The sequence below is a fragment of the Daucus carota genome, chromosome 7 (assembly GCF_001625215.2).
Source record: "Daucus carota subsp. sativus chromosome 7, DH1 v3.0, whole genome shotgun sequence".
NCBI lineage: Eukaryota > Viridiplantae > Streptophyta > Magnoliopsida > Apiales > Apiaceae > Daucus > Daucus carota.
In genome coordinates, this window is record NC_030387.2 from 9649560 (window position 1) to 9668048 (window position 18489).

General features: G+C 36.9%; 2 protein-coding genes and 1 long non-coding RNA gene across 5 annotated transcripts; 2 read left to right on the forward strand and 1 right to left on the reverse strand.

Moving 5' to 3' along the window:
• Positions 1-200: 200 nt before the first annotated feature.
• LOC135147863 (uncharacterized) lies at positions 201-1500 on the forward strand. The gene is made up of 3 exons (XR_010285786.1): positions 201-428; positions 560-748; positions 826-1500. It is a non-coding gene; the product is annotated as an uncharacterized LOC135147863 (long non-coding RNA).
• A 3700-nt stretch (positions 1501-5200) lies between these two features.
• On the forward strand, positions 5201-9186 carry LOC108196909 (carbonic anhydrase 2). 2 transcript variants are annotated; one of them, XM_017364393.2, is made up of 9 exons: positions 5201-5951; positions 6065-6150; positions 6702-6836; positions 6923-6971; positions 7159-7275; positions 7565-7618; positions 8197-8282; positions 8540-8645; positions 8845-9186. In XM_017364393.2, exons 1-9 carry the CDS (start codon positions 5907-5909, stop codon positions 9007-9009), a joined length of 843 nt encoding a protein of 280 aa, XP_017219882.1. In that variant the 5' UTR covers positions 5201-5906; the 3' UTR covers positions 9010-9186. The 2 variants fall into 2 exon arrangements, with proteins under 2 accessions (XP_017219882.1, XP_017219883.1); XM_017364394.2 differs by lacking the exons at positions 5201-5951; positions 6065-6150 and adding an exon at positions 6421-6614.
• A 563-nt stretch (positions 9187-9749) lies between these two features.
• Positions 9750-12978, reverse strand: LOC108196908 (cysteine-rich receptor-like protein kinase 10). Of its 2 annotated transcripts, none has more exons than XM_017364391.2 (7): positions 12036-12978; positions 11697-11852; positions 11480-11601; positions 11152-11362; positions 10756-10993; positions 10420-10570; positions 9750-10341 (listed from the first exon to the last, which is right to left on the reverse strand). In XM_017364391.2, the coding sequence occupies exons 1-7, from the start codon at positions 12877-12879 to the stop codon at positions 10012-10014; spliced, it is 2052 nt and encodes a 683-aa protein (XP_017219880.1). In that variant the 5' UTR covers positions 12880-12978; the 3' UTR covers positions 9750-10011. The 2 variants fall into 2 exon arrangements, with proteins under 2 accessions (XP_017219880.1, XP_017219881.1); XM_017364392.2 differs by having other exon boundaries at positions 11712-11852; positions 12036-12975.
• Between the last annotated feature and the right edge of the window lie 5511 nt (positions 12979-18489).

Here is an 18489-nt window from a genome sequence, read left to right on the forward strand (position 1 = left end):
TTATCAGTGACCAACAAAAAGGTCTGAAACTTGCGGTTAGTGAGCATTTACCTTATGTGGAACATAGATTTTGCGCGAGGCACATCTATTCCAACTTCAGAAAAAAGTAATTATCTCATATTATATTTGATTTACGTTGTTTAATTTCTGTGAAGTTTATATATGCTAATCTGATATTAAAACTTGATTGTAAGGTTTCCGTCGCCGTTACTTAGAAGAGCATTTTGGTATGCTGCGTGTGCGCCATATCCTGTTGCTCACCAGAGAGCAATGAAACATATTGAAAGGATTTCCAAACCTGCTCATGATGCTCTTAAAATTTTTGACCCAAGTTGCTGGAGGAAGGCTTATTTTCAAACAACATCACAAGCTGACAATGTTGAAAATAATTTATCAGAATGTTTCAATGCTTGGATACTTGACCAAAGGTGAGCTTATTAGAATTTTTTTTGTTTTATTGTCTAATTTGATAGAATTATATTAGAATGTATAAAGGGTCAAATGACTAAGTAGTTATAGTTTAATATTGATTTAACCAAATTTATAAATAATTATGCAGGTACCAACCGTTGTTAACAATGTTACAGGAGATCCATTTTAAATTAATGTACAGAATGAAAGGAAAAAAAAGGAAGAAATGCAGAGCAAAGATTGGCAAATATGTCCACAAATCAAAAAGAAACTTGATACTGCTGTAAGTGCTTCAAGAAACTGGCACGCGACATGAGATGGTAAGAAAAGATTTGTTGTAAGTAAAACTCATGTAATTTTAAGTATTAATGAGATCTGATTGTTATTAATACACACAATCATGTGCAATATTAGATTAAACATGGAACAAAAGCGGTGACTGTTAATCTGGAAGAGAGAAGCTGTGATTGTAGAATGTATGATCTTATAGGAATACCGTGCGCCCATGCTGTTGCTGCGATTCATGATCGAAGAATGCAGCCTCTCCACTTTCTATCACATCATTATACTCGAGAAAAGTATCTTCAAACATATGAACTAGCATTGGAAGCTCTTAGAGGAGAAGACTATTGGGAAATTCAAGAATTTGAAACAATCCTCCCACCACATGTGCCCACAAAGTTGCGCGGAAGACCAAAAAAACTTAGAAGAAAAGAGTCATGGGAAGAAAGTAGCAGAGGGAGCCAAGCTGCAAGCAACTCATCACAACTTCCAACAATGCAAAGACTCACTACTCAAAGAAAGATGCACTGTAGCATATGTAAGAACCCGAACCATAAGAGGCCTAAGTGTCCGATGAGACACGTCAATAAGAATGAATTTGAACTAAATCATGGGTCTGAGAATTTCACGGCTGAGAATGCAACAAATGATGGAGGAGCAACTGTTAGACAGAAACTACCAGTAAGGAGGAATGAACGACAATGAATTGTCTAGTACTTAAATTTTTATTTGACTGAGTTCTGTAACTTGAAACTTCTTATTATTACTAGTAAGGATTGTAAAGATTTTAATGAACTTTTTAACTAGTAAGGATTATATTGTTGTATTGTAGTTATCTTAGTTGTTTCACTTTTTATGCAAGCGTATTAAAATCTGATATGTATGATTGTTATCAAGTTTAGGGTGGTCATAGTTAAACATTGTGTCCAATACATGATGTAGAAGTTGAACATCTTGCGGGCAACATGCTTAAGTGCTTAACATATCATGTTCCCTTGACACTGATACAGTGTATTCAGTTTATATGATTGATATTTTACCCGTTCTGTTGTTTTTGTTTTTTGATTTTCCTATCTACTGATCCCCTCATGGTGGTACCCCTTTCCAAAGTATGCCAGCTGACTCCTGAAGCTAATGCAACTTACTGATCTATCAGTGGTAGTAAACCATTGTATTCATGTCATGCAAGTAGAATAATCAATTCTGTGAATTGAAAATTTTTACATTAATAAATTCAGACTACTCTTGATTACTTTGAGAGTTTTCACGTAACTATTTGTATTTTCTCTCTTCGAGCAGTGAATTCTTGATTTTGTGGTTTAGAGAAACGATTTTTTATATCAGCTTAATATTTCTACTGTAAGGGCATAGATTCTTGTGAAATTAAGATTAAACTGGAATTTTTGTACCCTGGTTTATCTTGAATGATTTCTGTTGAGAGTGCACCGTATGCACAAGTGTGCAAGACTACAGCAGATAGCAAGAAGATTCCAGATGACAAGTTGCCACCTTGAGTCTGTTAGTTAGTTAATCTGTTATTCTGTTATGTAACAGAATATGCTGAGCATGATTCTATTCTGTCAAGTGGATGTTGTAGTATAAGAATGTTGAGAGTAGCAAGCTTATAGGTTAAGTTTTCATTTTCAGTTCTTTCAATACAGTTCTTTCTAGCTTGTAGTTCTCTGTTTTACATTCTGTAAATACTATTCCAGTTTATTGTTCAATGCACAAGTGTTATGCTGCAAACTTTATCATGGTATCAGAGCGGTAAAATACGATCTCGGATCACTGCGAACTCATCAATGGCAGATTGAAGATTTCTTGCCAGAATAAGGTGTTTTCTATTCGATTCTTTCCTGTTATTTCAGATTTCTGCTTGATTTTGTTGATTTCTTCGCTGAAAATGGGGGATAATGTTTGGAATGTGCATAATCGTTCATCTGATCAGTCGAGTGTATACTACATTCATCCATCTGATTCTAGTACTTCACAAATTGTTTCTGTAAAATTCAATGGAACTGGATTTTCTAATTGGCAATGTTCAATGTTACTAAGCTTGTCTGTTAAAAACATACTTGGATTTATTGATGGCACAATCCCTAAACCTGCTGCAAATTCACCGGATCTCAAATCTTGGAATCGTTGCAATGATTTGGTGTGTGCTTAGTTGTTGTCTAGTCTGGATGACACAATTGCTCAAAGTGTTCTTTACTTCAAAAATGCTGATGAAATTTGGAGTGATCTTAATGAACGTTTTGGATACACATCATTGGCTCAAATTTATGCTATTGAACAGCAGTTGTCTGATTTGAAGCAGGGTTCTAAATCCATTTCTGCATTTTTCACTGAAATCAAGTCATTGTGGGATGCATTAGGAGATGCAGATCCCTTGCCTGCTTGTGAGTGTGGCAAATGTACTTGTAATGTTACGCTTAAAGTTCAGAAAAAGCAACAAACTCATCAATTAATCCCGTTTATGATGAAACTTGGAGAGCAGTTCTCAGGAATCAGAGGAAATGTGCTTATGCAACAGACTTTGCCTGATCGTGCTGCAGTTTTTAGGATGTTTTCACAGGAAGAGAGGCGTCAAGAGATTGAAAATCTTTCTGTTAACACTGAATCTTTGGCTTGTTTGGCAAAAACACTAACAACAACAGCAAGTCTTATGAGTCTGGGAATAGGCAATCTAATTTTCAGAAACAGCAGATCAACAATACTGGGATCAAGAAAGTATCCAAATACTATTGTACTCATTGCAAAGTTCCAGGACACAGCATTGAAAGGTGTTTCAAGGTTCATGGTTATCCACCTGGATTTAAGGGTTTCAAGGATAAGAAAATAGCTGCTGCTGTCACTACTGGCAATAGTGATGATTCCAGTCCCATTACCATGGCTCATTACAATCAGTTGCTTGCTATGATCAATAACAATAATGGTCCTACAGCTGCAGGAACATTACCAGGACAAACTTCTCAGAACAGTAATGATCATCAAGCACTACTTGCAGGTAAATTCTGTCTGTTAACTGATCATCATAACAAATTTGGTTGGCTTATTGACAGTGGAGCAACTGATCACATCTGCTCTAATTTGAGTGAGTTTCTCAACTACAAAACAGTTGATTCTGATGAATATATTACCATTCCTAATGGTAAGAAAGTTCCAATCAAACATATGGGATCAGTTTGTTTAAATGAGAACATTATACTCAATAATGTACTCCATGTTCCTGAATTTCAGTTTAACCTTCTGTCTGTTCAAAGATTGTGTACAGATTTGGACTGTCAAGTCTTCTTTACAAAAACTGAGTGTGTGTTACAGGACCTTTCACAGAGCAAGTGTCAGACTGTTCTTGGTAGTCTTCAAGGAGGGTTATACAGCATCAATAATGTTGGGAGATTTTTTGCAGATAGAAGTTGTCATGTGGCTATTACAGATGCTAGGATTTGGCAAATCAGACTCGGGCATATACCATTTGACAGGATTAAGTTAGTGATACCTCAAGTTGATTCTTCTCATAGCAATGTTTTGTGTCAAATCTGTCCTTTAGCTAAACAAACTAGGAATAGTTTTCCTCATAGTAGTATCAAGAGTACAGTATGCTTTAAGTTGCTTCACATAGATATCTGGGGTCCTTATCAAGAAAAATCTACTACTGGTTGTACATATTTCTTGACAATTGTTGATGATTTCAGTAGATTTACATGGATTCATTTGCTTAAACACAAATCTGAGTGTGCTTCTATTTTGAGCAATTTTCTTCAGTATGTGTTTAATAAGTTTGGCAAAACTATTAAAATGGTGAGATCTGATAATGCCAAGGAATTCTGTTTTGGTGATATGAAGAAATTATTTGATACTAAGGGCATAATTCATCAGACTAGTTGCAGTTATACCCCACAACAGAATGGGGTGGTAGAGAGAAAACACAGATCTCTTCTTGAAACAATGTCATCTGATGCATCTGAGGTAACTTGGGCAGTTAGGCTACTTGAAGACTTAGGAATTACTGATTTGAAACCTGTGACTTTACACTGTGACAACCAGAGTGCTTTGTACATAGCAAAGAATCCAGTGTTTCACGAAAGAACCAAGCATATAGAATTGGACTGCCACTTCACCAGGGACAAGGTTTTAGAAGGTTTATTGCAGCTGACATATCTTTCACTCAAGTCTCAATTAGCTGATGTATTCACCAAGGTGTCACCATCAGTACAGTTTAATTCATTACTGTCCAAGTTAGGAGTTTGTTCTTCAGATACTCCTAACTTGAGGGAGGCTGTTGAGAGTGCACCGTATGCACAAGTGTGCAAGACTACAACAGATAGCAAGAAGATTCCAGATGACAAGTTGCCACCTTGAGTCTGTTAGTTAGTTAATCTGTTATTCTGTTATGTAACAGAATATGCTGAGCATGATTCTATTCTATCAAGTGGATGTTGTAGTATAAGAATGTTGAGAGTAGCAAGCTTATAGGTTAAGTTTTCATTTTCAGTTCTTTCAATACAGTTCTTTCTAGCTTGTAGTTCTCTGTTTTACATTCTGTAAATACTATTCCAGTTTATTGTTCAATGCACAAGTGTTATGCTGCAAACTTTATCAATTTCTTAAAATATGTTTTACCATCATGTAGGAATATATTACTCATGAAGCGGAGACGAGAAAAATTTACAGAGCTTATTACTCTGGCAAGCTTGGGATCAGGTCCATAATTGTCATGAAACCAGGTTACGAGGTCTTATTAAATTTGGCTGACTCTCGTTTACCGGAGCAAAGGACGGTGAAGGAGTGAGAACAAGTATTTTTGCAGAGTGGTAAAGAGTGGTAAACAGCCCATCTGGCGATTACTAAGTTGACTGGGTTAACGTTGTTAATTTATATTAACGGAGTGAGATTTTATGTGTGTTTAATGAGTTATATGAGAGATAAGTGAGTTATTTGATACCTAAAGGTATGTGTTGTTTGATATTTAACATGAAAACAAATGAACAGGAAACAGAGTTTGGACAGAGTTTGAACAGGAAACCCATGTGATTAGTAGCGTAATCACCTATCCAATTAGTCAAACCTATTAACCACTATTATTACTATAAAACAAACTTTTTAGTGTTTACACACATAAGCCTCACATGGTGTACAGTACAGAAAGATAAACCAAGTTATTGATGATCAGCTAGCCCTCTATATAAACACACTCACACACCTATTATCAAATGAGCAGCTCAAGTTTTATCATCCGGAGACAAAACAAGAAAGAGGTCCGTACATATCATCTAGCTTCTTATCAACTGCACATATCATTGTTTCTTCAGATCCAAGTTATTACAAGTTTGTGTGTGCATGCATGTTTAGATCTTTGTTTTGTATGCAGTTTCAAGATTGTTTGGTTGGGGAGGAAGTGGACATGGAATCGGTTGAGTACGAGGATGCCATTGCAGGACTGAAGAAGCTTCTCAGGTTTCTTGATCAATGAATCAGTCATTTATTTGTTGATTAGTTTATTAAACCTATGCTAATCTGTGATTGGAAGTTTCAATCTTTTTTAAATTAGTATAAGCATCAGCATTCATGTTTTAGATGGACCCACACGGTGTTACTGGATGATTGTTGACTTCGTCTCTCGAAAACCTCTAGTTGAATTAGGTTGAATATTGTGATCATCATGCTTTCATATTTGGGTTCAAATTAACTAAGCTATCTTTTGGAACTTTAAGGTGTTAGGAAATGGGAAGGTTGGTTAGGATGTAATGGATATTTTAACATGTTCTTCACTCGAAATCCCATTTTTGAGACTGAACTAGTCCAATAAGAAGTATGAACTCCTTTGTAATCAACCCCAGGGCTCAGTGCCATTTTCCTTAGAGGATTGGGAGTCTGATATTTTAAATTAAGAGGTTCTATATCATGCTCAAGTATAATTAGTAGGTGTTAATTTGTTCTTTGTCAATTAAAGTTGGTTTGATGTTTTTTGCCCTTAATGTTAATCTGTTTTTTTTTTTTTGTGTTAGTGAAAAAGGCCATCTTAATGATATTGCCGCTGCCAAAATCAAGGAATTAACAGCGGAATTGGAGGGTACTGACAAGTTCGACCCAGTGGAAAAGATTCAAAACGGGTTCGCCCAATTCAAGAAAGAAATCTACGAGTATGTATACATGTGCCACCATATGTAGTAATTCTACAATGTAATCTGTCATGTGATTAAAATGAATATGTTATGTGTATTTGCAGAAAGAATCCTGATTTATTTGGTGAACTTGCAAAGGGCCAGAGCCCCAAGGTCAGTAATTCTTATGCTTACTCATTCTTTTTCTGGGTATTAGCTACAACTGGTGTGATGCTATAGCCTGCTCTGTAGTTTTACATTAATACTTCAATCGTGAAAAGTATAGTTTCTTTACCTGTGATCAGATTAGGAATGTTGTGGGTTTACTTCTAATCGCAGTTATGTTTCTAATTTCTTGTAGTTTTTGGTTTTTGCCTGTTCGGACTCCCGAGTATGCCCATCACATATCCTCAATTTTCAGCCAGGGGAAGCCTTCATTGTCAGAAACATTGCTAACATGGTTCCTCCATTTTGCAAGGTTAATAATTAATTTGACATTAACCAACTGGACAATATAAAATGCTGTGCAATTATATCAATTGACATCATGTTGGCTTTGTTTAGTTGAAATAATCCCTTTGATAATCTCATCCTATTTGTAGCTGGCAGCATCTAAAGTATGTATGTTGACCCTCAAACAGTTTAGAGAAATATTATTAAACACCGACTTAACCAAAACCTCAGTAGTCTTTAGTTACATGATCTGCTTTGTTCCCTCTTTTATTAGATGAAAATGCTGATTTCAGTGGTTTTAATATCTGCTGCAGACAAGATATTCTGGAGTTGGGGCAGCTATTGAATATGCAGTATTAAACTTAAAGGTAAAAATTATGAATATTTCTTAACTTCATGATATTATGTGCAGTCTAGTCGGTTGTGTACTTTAATAAAGATTTTTGGGTGCTGATGAGTAAAGAAATGGAGTACTCTAGTGGAGGAGATGTCACAAGGTCGGTGAAATAGTCCCCACATGATTCCTTTTCTCATCATTGATATATGTGACATAATATGCCTCAAGAACTCTATATACCATAGAACTCTAAGAATATGCCTTCAATCAATCTCCTGGTTCAAAACATTGTATGCATTATAAAAGTCAGAGTCAATGCCTAGGCTTATGTAAAGAAAACTTTATTATTAATTTTCCTAATCATGAGGCTGGTTTCCCATTGATTGAACTGGCAAGAGCTGATAGAGCTGGTACCATGTATAGTATTAGATTCACCGGGGGGGGGGGGGGGGGGGGGTTCTGTATTTATGGTTGCCACTTTTCGAGTAGCATATATTCCAATTAATTTGGAGCCCAAGAATCACATGATATTAAATATTGTCATTCCAATTTTCTCTCGATTTCCTTATTTGCAAAGATTATTACGGATTACACCAAATTGTATTCCAGGTGGAGAATATTGTAGTCATTGGGCACAGCTGTTGTGGAGGGATAAAGGGCCTCATGTCTTGCACTGATGATGACAATACAGCTAGGTGTGTTTTCTTGTTTACTTTCTTTGGCACAAACAAAGTATAAAGCACCTTGCATTAAATACATATAATCTAGATCCTGGTATCTATATTGTTTGAATCTTTAATTTTTCGCTTATTAACATTCCTTGTTTTTCACATCCTTGTGTATTTGTACTCAGTTATTCTAGAATTCGTCCAAAACATGTGCACACGCTGTTATCTGGATAATGAGTGAATGTTTTAGCACTAAACATTTCATTCTGTTTTTCAACTGTCAGTGATTTTATTGAAAATTGGGTCAAAATTGGTGCACCAGCCAAGGCGAAGGTAAAAGCAGAAAGCCACCATTTGGACTTTACAGAACAATGCACAAGCTTGGAGAAGGTAAGTTCAGGCTAAACCTGCAAAATGCAGCTTATGTAATCCCGAATAGCCATTTGTGAAAAGAGAAAATTTATAACCAAAAGAGCGATGTAAGTACTTGCATAAAAAAAGAAGAGCGAAATAACCTGTGCGAGATGCAGATGCTTTGTTTTATTGTTCATGCAAACATTGAATCCTTTGTGTGGTCACCTGACTGCAGGAGGCTGTGAATGTATCATTAGGAAATCTGTTAACATATCCATTTGTCAGAGATGCTGTTGCTAAGAAAACTGTATCGGTAAAGGGAGGGCACTATGATTTTGTCAAGGGAACTTTTGAGCTATGGAATCTTGATTTTGGCCTTTCACCCCCGTTAACTGTGTAATCACCTTTCATGATTATTCACAATCCGCGCTGTTTGTAAAAGTCCTTATTGCTCTGAATATTGTACATGTCCATTATGCCGGTTATGGCAAATAAGCTCTTTCTGCTTGTATCAGACTTGTGCATATATATGCTTGTAATGTTAAAATCTAATTCAGTGGTTTTAATTCTCTATGAATTACCAGTCCATGCAATAATGTGTTTATATTACTGCAGATGTTCTCTGTCTGCACTTTTCAGAGGTTCATTTATGTTAAATCTGACATATAGCAAGTGAGAACAACTCTGAAACCAGTTGTTGCAACTGCAACCACACAGAACCACAACACTTCCCCCTCGTTTGCAACCTTCATTGATTTATCGGTCCCTATGCCCTGTTTCATACATGTGTTTGTTTTCGATGCCTCTATGAGCAACTAGTCAACTACATGGCAAAATGTAAACAATCTTACCAACTGCATCACAGACTAAGAGCATTCCAATGCAGGAGAGCAAGTTCACTTACACGTGGGTCCTTTTCAGTGCTTTGTATACATAAGTGGATTTTTAAAAAAATGTGTTCACACTACACGAATACACAAACTCACTTCCACTTACAAATAACTCCTATCAAATTTTATCTTTTTTTTTTTTTTGTGGTTCTGCTTATGAAATTGGGGTGATTTTGCTTATGGCCCTCCTGGATAAGTTTCATGGCAGTATGTCGTGATTTAATTAGAGATTTTTGTAAGGAAACATATGAGCGCAAAGAAGTTATATGTACATGTAGCTGGAATCAAAGAAATCAGGGGGGATTTAGATCGGCAATCACTAACGAATAGAGGTTGCTGAGATAGCACACAAACCCTTATAGAGCGAAACATCTGGTGCAAGTTATAGCTTATTGATACAGGTGGAGGCGATAACAGCATAACCAATAGAACCCAAATGGACAAAATCAAGGATGGAAAATGAGCATATACAGCTCTGATTAATATTATAACATTGAGTTTACTTTGGTACCTCATCTTGCGTAAACTCCAGTAATCGAGACATCATCAACAGATATGGTCACTGATTTGCTTGTGGATTGATCAGATATAAGCCCTTCTGAGGGTTGTGATCCTGATTTCGTATGATAGTAGAATGGCGGTTGTTTAGGCAAGGCAACGCTGATAGAGTGACTGGTGAGCATCGTGAGCACTGAAGGCATAGAGGGTCTTGCATCGACGTCCTCTTGGACACATAATAAACCAATTTGAAAACACCTAATTACTTCAGTTGTCAAATATGAGTCTGATAAAGTTGGATCCATTAATTCCAGGGGTGTGCCGTTCTTCCACTGTCTCCAGGCCTGAGAATTGTAGTGTCTAATATGAGAAAAGGATGTACAAGTATAGAGACATTTTAATGATATATGTTTTCAACTCACATAGCTGAGCAGGTCCTCAGCAGGGTCTGATTCATAAAAACTATTGTTCTTTTTCCCGCTGATGATCTCCAGAACCAAGACTCCAAAACTGAAGACATCTGATTTCGAAGAGAACTGTCCATGCATTGCGTACTCAGGAGACATGTAACCACTGTTATAAAATTATCAAATTAGAATAGAAGTTTCCAAGCTTAGGACAATGTGCAAGGAAAAACAACGAAATGAAAGAACATTGTTGGCTATCACTATGGCAGAATTTTTGTGATGATCAGACAACCTAAATGCTTCTGTCCTCTGCTAAGTATTACGATATTGAATGTTAAATAGCAGACTTACTAAGTTCCAACAATTCTACTTGTATCTCCATGAGTTTGCTCCCCTCCCAGAATCCTTGCCATGCCAAAGTCAGATATTTTTGCGTTCATATCATTATCCAACAAGATATTGCTAGCTTTGAGATCCCGGTGTATAATTCTTAATCGGGAATCTTCATGGAGATAAACCAAACCTCTGGCAATCCCTCCTATTATTTTGTAACGTTTTGACCAATCCAGCTGCCTTTGTCGTTCAGGATCTACATTCATCATGGGTGTAAATCTTTAAGACTTTGTCTAAGAAAAACTCACACTAAAAAAACTGTCCATCAAATATATGTTAACTAGTTCTGCTTTCCTGGATCTTCCACACAGAACTGTAAACATATCTATGAGTAATCTTGAGGAATCTTATTACCGAACAGAAAGTTGTCAAGGCTTTTGTTGGGGATATATTCGTAGATAAGAATCTTTTCATCTGTTTGTAGACAAAATCCTAATAGTCGCACAAGATTCCTGTGTTGAAGCTTCGCCACTAAAACAACCTCATTCTGAAACTCTTTAGCACCTTGTCCAGAACCTTTGGATAGCCTCTTGACTGCTATTTGTTGCCCATTTGCAAGAACACCCTGAAATATTTTTGAAAAACCAAATGATGATGATTCATGAATCCTAACTGGTTTTTTGGTTTCTGTTTGTCTAGTAACATAATTTGTCCAGACATCAGATTCCAGATTTATCTGTACCTTAAAGACATCACCGAATCCTCCAGCACCTATCTTGTTGTCAGGAGAGAAATTGTTGGTGGCTGCTTCAATTGTCGCCAGGTCGAATTGGAGACTTTCTACAGTTGAAATTTCATCACCGCCTAGCCCAAAGACAAAGTGAAATTTGATCACACAAAAAGAAAGTAAACTCGATATTAAACATAGAGCTTAGCTAGTATAGATTGAGAACCATTACATAATTTCATATTACCAGTTCCTTCTTGTAGAGTGGAACCTATTTTCTTCCTCCTGTGGATGAAGCAATAGTATCCTATGAAAAAAATAGCCAGGGCAACACATATAGGAACAACAATAGGGACAACCAGTTTTGACGACGAATCTCCTCCATTTCCTGCATAAATAGAATTGTTCACAATTTCAGATTTACTGTGTTAGTTAGCCATTTCTTACCTCTATTTTTGTTACCTCTACTGTGCAACAAAGTTTTTGAGATCATATCATACAGTTTTTGACATATAACAAAGAGCAAACATGAATTGTAGCTATAAAACATTAGTACTTGGAAGTGTATTACCTTTAGGCCTGTTAAATGTGTTTGGAGTTGTCGTCCTAGGAGGACTAGTAGGACTTGTTCCTTGTGAGGGAGGAGGAGCAATGGCTATATCTCTGAAGAAGGGGTACATCTCATAACGAACTGTACAACTCGCCGCCAAAGCCCTGCCACCTACTGAATTATTATGCGTTTGCAGAAGACTAATAGCCCCTCGAAGGCACCGAGTACAATCCCTCTTAGGCAAGTCAGGCATACACTGAGCTAACGCATACAGACTTTGTAGGGAAGTCAGGTTTGCAGTTTCTACTGCAAAACCTTTAATAATTTGATCATTTAACGGCTTCCCATCAGAAGCCCTCGTCACCAGATCATTCATAGTATTCGCAAACACTGGCTGAAACTGCGCTTCGTCTGTGACATTGCCTGAATTGTACAATAGTACTTCTAGTAAATCATCCCCTGTACCGAAAGATGTGAAAAAATTCTTCCTGTCATATCGTACCGTGCACTCTCCATACCAAATGACTCCATACGTTTGATTCGGGCACTTATTTCCAATATCTTCGCTTGCTGCAGTGACACAATCTCGACAATCTTTGGCAACAAGATCTCCTTGACAGAGAGAAGCACCATAAACGATCTCGTTAGAATTCCCACCAGCTGTGGAATTGTAGTAGCCATGGTTTCGTGTAGCATTCGACGAAAGAGTCGAGAGCAGGGACTTCCGGTTGGCCAAATAAATACTATTGGGTCTGTAATCTGTGTGATTGCGACAAATATGATAGAGGTACTCGGGTTCAGCAGAGCATGGAACAATGATGAGTAAACAACAGAGCAGGAATTGAACAACCAAACTCCCCATCATTTCTTATGAGCATATGTGGTCACCAGTAGAATTCTTATAACATAAAAAACTGCACCATATATTACGTGAAAATCTTGTACAAGTCTCCAGGTTTTGGTCCTCGGGAGACTTGTAGTCCCGTCATATTCAACTTTACGAGTCTTCGGCCAAGTCAATGCAAGAATGCATACGTTTGAAACTGATAAAACTCGAACCAATATCATAATTACTTTTGAAAAGTATAACTGAATCATGACACCATATTAGCGAACCAAAGTTGACCACATTTGTCCAGTATCTCAAATACAAAAGACTCCTTCACTCCTGTTTAATTGTTTAGGTTGCTCTTATAAATTACATTTTCATAATATTTTTTGTTTTTTTAAATAAAAATTTAAATGTCAAATTTATTTAGAAAAAAATTATTATCAAAGTATATTTTATAAGAATTTTAAAATAACTGGAACAGATGGAGTAGTTTTTATGTTTCACATTGAAATGACAAGGAGCTCCTGTGGCATTTTAATCTGATTCCGAACATATTTCACATTCAGTTGAGCTTTGATTTTGATCCAATCGAATTGTATTCTAATAGTGAAAAATGGACCAACTTTTATCGATGAAAAAAAGAAATCTTTCAAAATTCAATTAAATTTTTATTTAATGTATCATCATACATGAATTAATAATTACTAGCTATACAAAAAATTATTTTCATCTGTGTTAACAGAGGAATTTGGTAGTTAATAAAATTCGAGGTTCGTGGCCGGAATTAAGATCTATGACGGTGGTTGAGCGGTGGTGATGAAATTTTAGGGGTGGCTGAGATTAGGGTTTCGAGTTGCCTCCAGATGCTCCCAACTCGTGTCCCCCTAATTTGCCTACGTACCCCTATATTTATAGGGGATCAAACCAGTACGTAGTTCTTTTCTTCTTAGGAAACCTAAACCTAATAGGATTAGGCTTCCCCTTCTGCTATCTTCCTCCTGAAAGGGGCCCAATACGATGAGGCCTAGTCTTGGGCCTTGTAGACTCTCGAGCACCCAAAACTTACCCCAAATGCAAGGGCACTTCTCTACTCCCCGACAGGGACAACCCGCCAGACTACAGAGATAGAGCCTTCCAGAGCGTATATTCGAGAAGGTTCCACAAGCTCCCCGACAAGGACAACTCGCCAGACTACAGAGCAAGGCCTCCTCTAATCTTCATTCTCTATCTCCCAAGGAGGGCAAGTCCTCAAACTGCAAGGTAGAGTCTTCGACAAATTAACAGTAGGATCTATACACACCCAAGGGCGTCCCCCTAGGTAAAATATGTCCCCTTCTGCCCTTCAAACTAATATGGTATTATACAAAAAAAGATTTAATATAGGATTTAATCATTATTTCTCTACGAGGAAAGGCGCGCCCTATCTTCTTGAAGTGGTCTCTTCTGATTGACATGGCTAGCTTGGGCTTGGTCCACTCTTGAGCCCCATCATAGTCTTCTTTTATGGGCCGGGTCTTCATGGTGATTTTTGCGTATAACAACTACCCCCCAGATCTTGGTGGCATTGAAGATGTCGACGAGATCTTGATGTCCTTCATCCCCTGAGATGTCCTACCCTGGTTGTTCTTCGTTGATGCAGTTGTTGATGTTTTTTAACTAGGCGCGCCATATGTTGAAGAAATTTCCTCTGAAGCCGATGTTGAAGAAGTTGTTTGAAGATGACGACGATTCTGCCTAACGGAGGTGAAGATAGTGTTTGCTTGATAGAGACAATGACGAGGTTGCTGAGGATGAGGCCGAGGCTGAGTTGATGAAGATGAGGCCGCGGAAGCCAAGACTGAGTTGATGAAGATGAGGCCGCGGAAGCCGGGGCTGAATGAGAGACCGCGGAAGCCAAGACTGAGTTGATGAAGATGAGGCCGCGGAAGCCGAGGCTGAATGAGAGGCCGCGGAAGCCGAGGCAAAAGATGAGGCCGCGGAAGCCAAGGCTGGAGGAGAGATGAGGCCGCGGAAGCCAAGGCTGAATGAGAGGCCTCGGAGGCCGAGGTTGAAGATGAGGCCGCGGAAGCCAAGGCTGGAGGAGAGATGAGGCCGCGGAAGCCAAGGCTGAATGAGAGGCCGCGGAAGCCGAGGCTGAAGATGAGGCCGTGGAAGCCGAGGCTGAAGCAAAAGAACGTGCCTTTTACCACATCTTAGATGAGGATGAGGCGCGCCCTTCTTATCCAAATCCTTCTTCTAATCTGTATGATCACCCCCCAGTTTCAGAGTATGAGCTTGACTTGAAGATGCAGGTTGGAAAAGACAGTGTTGCGAAGATGTGTTGTGACGTATATTTACTCTGAATCTTGAAGACTGGAGTGTTGGACGTGTCTCTGTACACAATACATATACACAATTATATTTAGCAAAAATAATAAGGTTAGTATTTACCTCATGGCGCGCCCTGTTAGGGGAAGGCGCGCCTCTCGAGATTTTTAAGAGAACGTTGTTCGGGGAAGACACATCTTATAAATATCCTCCATTCACATTACTTTCATCCTGAGCTCGCCTTACGAAATTCTTGAAATTTTTCCCTGTCTAAAAATAGCTCACTAAAACAAATTATTAGGTTAGAGGTACACAATATTTATTACATAAACATCACACATAAGTATATCAATATATTTGTGGTATGATAATCGTTACACATGCTCGATGAGAGAGATATATAATTCTATTATGCATAAAATATTATGATTAAAATCACCAAATTAAAACTTAAATTAAAAAAGATACTGTGATTATAGAACCCTCACTTGCACTCTTCTAAGTATATAATAGTTGTATAATATAAACTAAGAAAGATATGCAATAACACTAGTGCATGCACGTCCAAGACATGTGTTTTCAATATTATGACTCTTCACGACAAAACTAACATATTATAAAATAGGAACTCAAAGCCAAAGAACCCTAAACGACTACTACTACACTTTATGTTTGTAAAAACAGTCAACTACATGCATATCCTTGTCACACACAACTACATCAACTACTCAAATTATTAGACAAAATAAAACACATTAAATAATAAAAACTAATCTTACATTAAACTCCGACACCTCCTTAATATGAAATTATTGGACTAATTCTTGACTTCAAGAAGGCTACACATTCCCTTAAACTTCAATGTCACTAGGGCCTTTGTTACGATATCTACTCGCCCGCCTTCACAGTTAACATGCTTGATAAAAATCCACGCTTGATACATTTTCTAACGAAATGATTGTGTATACTTATGTCTTTTCTACATCCATGGAAAAGTGGATTTTTGTCAAAATCTATGGCTGATTTGTTGTTATGTAGATAGTTACCCGCCTAATATATTCACCGGTTATCCGATTGAGAATGTTTATAAGCTATATTCCTTGTCATGCCGTTTTAGTTCACTTTTTTTTTCATACTCATCTATTTGTTCACTTTTTTTTTCATACTCAATGATTCATACTCAGCCTTCATTTCTTATACCCTTACTCCTTTGACTCGCTTAGCTCCTTGACACATTGTCTTGAGGGCATTCTAAGCCTCTTTCGAAGTTTATCTGTTGAAAGAGAGAGCAACATATCCTCTAGTATACCTTAGTATATCATGGCCAAGGCTATCTTATCCATTCTTTCTTCAATCACTCACCTGGGATCGCTAGGTACTATAGTATCCCACAACCTATGCACCTGCATGAATTCTTACATTTTCACAGCCCACGCTGTATAGTTTTCTTAAGGCAACATTGGGTAGTTTACACGAAATGCTCCATTCTTTGTCTTGCTCATGTCTAACATCGTCATTTTTTGCATGTAATTTGGCTTTCACCTTTGTACGAGGCTATCATACCAATTAAAATTAATTTTTTACATTTATCTTATAAACTGACAAAGAAATGCAGTAACACCCGTGCATGCATGTCGAGGACTCGTGTTTTCATTATGAGACTCCAATATAATAGAGGAGACTGCATAAAACTAACATACTAGAAAATAGGAACTAAACGCCAGAGGCTCCTAATTAAACCACATGCATGACCCAGTCACAGATCCGTTGCTGAGATTATTAGACTAATTTTTCAACATAGATAAACCCTCAAAGTATTTAGAAATATTTTTAATTGAAGTACCAATTCTGACCCTGAATATTAGATCTATTTGTATGCTTATATTGTTAATTAGAATGCTTTTGTATTTATATGTATGTATATATAATGTTTGAAGATTTTTCGTATTAGGTTGAAGTTGTTGGTTTTAAGTTGGCTAATGATAAGGGTGGAAGCAAGGCACAAATCTCAATGTTGGAGGTGGAAGGGAGATGGAGGTGGGGAAGGATAGAAATGAAAGAGGCAGAGATTTCAATCTAAAAAGGGGTGTGTGATTGAAAAGGTATATGGAGGTGGGTAGGATAGAAATTAAAATGACCGTGATCTTGGATCTAGATATGTATATTGATATTTAGATATAAAAAAAAGATATTTGAGAAGTAGAATTTTGCATATGAGATTGTAACTCATCCAGATGCAAGACACATGATCATATGTCATTAAAAACAAGGAAATTCGTATGAGGAGAGATGGAGCACCCATAGTTTCAGTACCATTTTTTTCTTTTCCTCCTAGCGGCATTAAATATGTAAAAGAACATATCACAACACTAATAAATTGACATAATTAGTGCATATAATTATTAATTAAACATATTATGCTCAATATAAATGAACAATTCAATAATAAAGTGATATAAGTGAAATTCATACTATTGACACAAAATTTGGTGTGTTGCAAAGAAAAATTAAAATGTCAAACCTACACTAACATATATATATATATAGACACACAGGTTAGTGAAGAATGATTTGACATAAGTAGTGCGTAAAATGATTAATTAAACATAGTATACACAATATAAATGAACAATTCAATAATAAAGTGACATAAGTTAAATCCATACTGTTGACACAAAATTTGTTGTGTTGCGAAGAAAAATTAAAATGCCGAACCTAAAATAACATTTACGTAGTCCATTCACGAGAGATAAATCCTGAACAAGTCTCTCTTTGTAACCCTCTTACGGCATATTGGGCACTGTTTCTTCTTTCCCAATGCACAAGTTATACAATTCTTGCAAAAAACATGCCCGCACCTCCTCGTTGTCGTAGGTTGAAAAAATGGGTCCAAGCAAATTGGACACTGAACATTGTTCTCTCGAGCTTCAGGTTCTTCCCGAAGTAGTTGAGGCGCACCTGAAATTGGATTCTGAAAGAGAAACAGTTTCCATTTCATAGTAAATAATCTCCATAGTTGCTTATTAGTTTCTATAGGTATATATAGTGCTCCTAGAATTTCATGAATAATCCTAGGATGGGTATACAATACATAGTTCAAATGGTACATATGATTGATATTATTTCACATTAGGAAAAAGAAGATTATAGTAGAAATATATGATTATTAACGTTTACATGATTACTCTAATTTTTTGCATGTAATTAAAGATATGTTTGATCCTAAATATAATTAAACACATATATGAGAAGTGAAGAAGGGGTGTAATACTTTGTTTTGATATTCATAAACTCCATAAAGTCTAAACTGAAAAATACATTTCAATATTAAAAAAT

What these genes read in the sequence shown, in the direction of transcription:
- LOC108196909 (XM_017364393.2), top strand. Translation starts at nt 5,907, where the DNA reads ATGAGCAGCTCAAGTTTTATCATCCGGAGACAAAACAAGAAAGAG. An exon ending in CAAAGGGCCAGAGCCCCAAG is followed by an intron (nt 6,972 to 7,158) that starts GTCAGTAATTCT and finishes AATTTCTTGTAG; the next exon opens with TTTTTGGTTTTTGCCTGTTC. An exon ending in ATGCAGTATTAAACTTAAAG is followed by an intron (nt 7,619 to 8,196) that starts GTAAAAATTATG and finishes ATTGTATTCCAG; the next exon opens with GTGGAGAATATTGTAGTCAT.
- LOC108196908 (XM_017364391.2), bottom strand. Translation starts at nt 12,879, where the DNA reads ATGATGGGGAGTTTGGTTGTTCAATTCCTGCTCTGTTGTTTACTCATC. An exon ending in CACATTTAACAGGCCTAAAG is followed by an intron (nt 11,853 to 12,035) that starts GTAATACACTTC and finishes CTATTTATGCAG; the next exon opens with GAAATGGAGGAGATTCGTCG. An exon ending in GATTCGGTGATGTCTTTAAG is followed by an intron (nt 11,363 to 11,479) that starts GTACAGATAAAT and finishes AAAATATTTCAG; the next exon opens with GGTGTTCTTGCAAATGGGCA.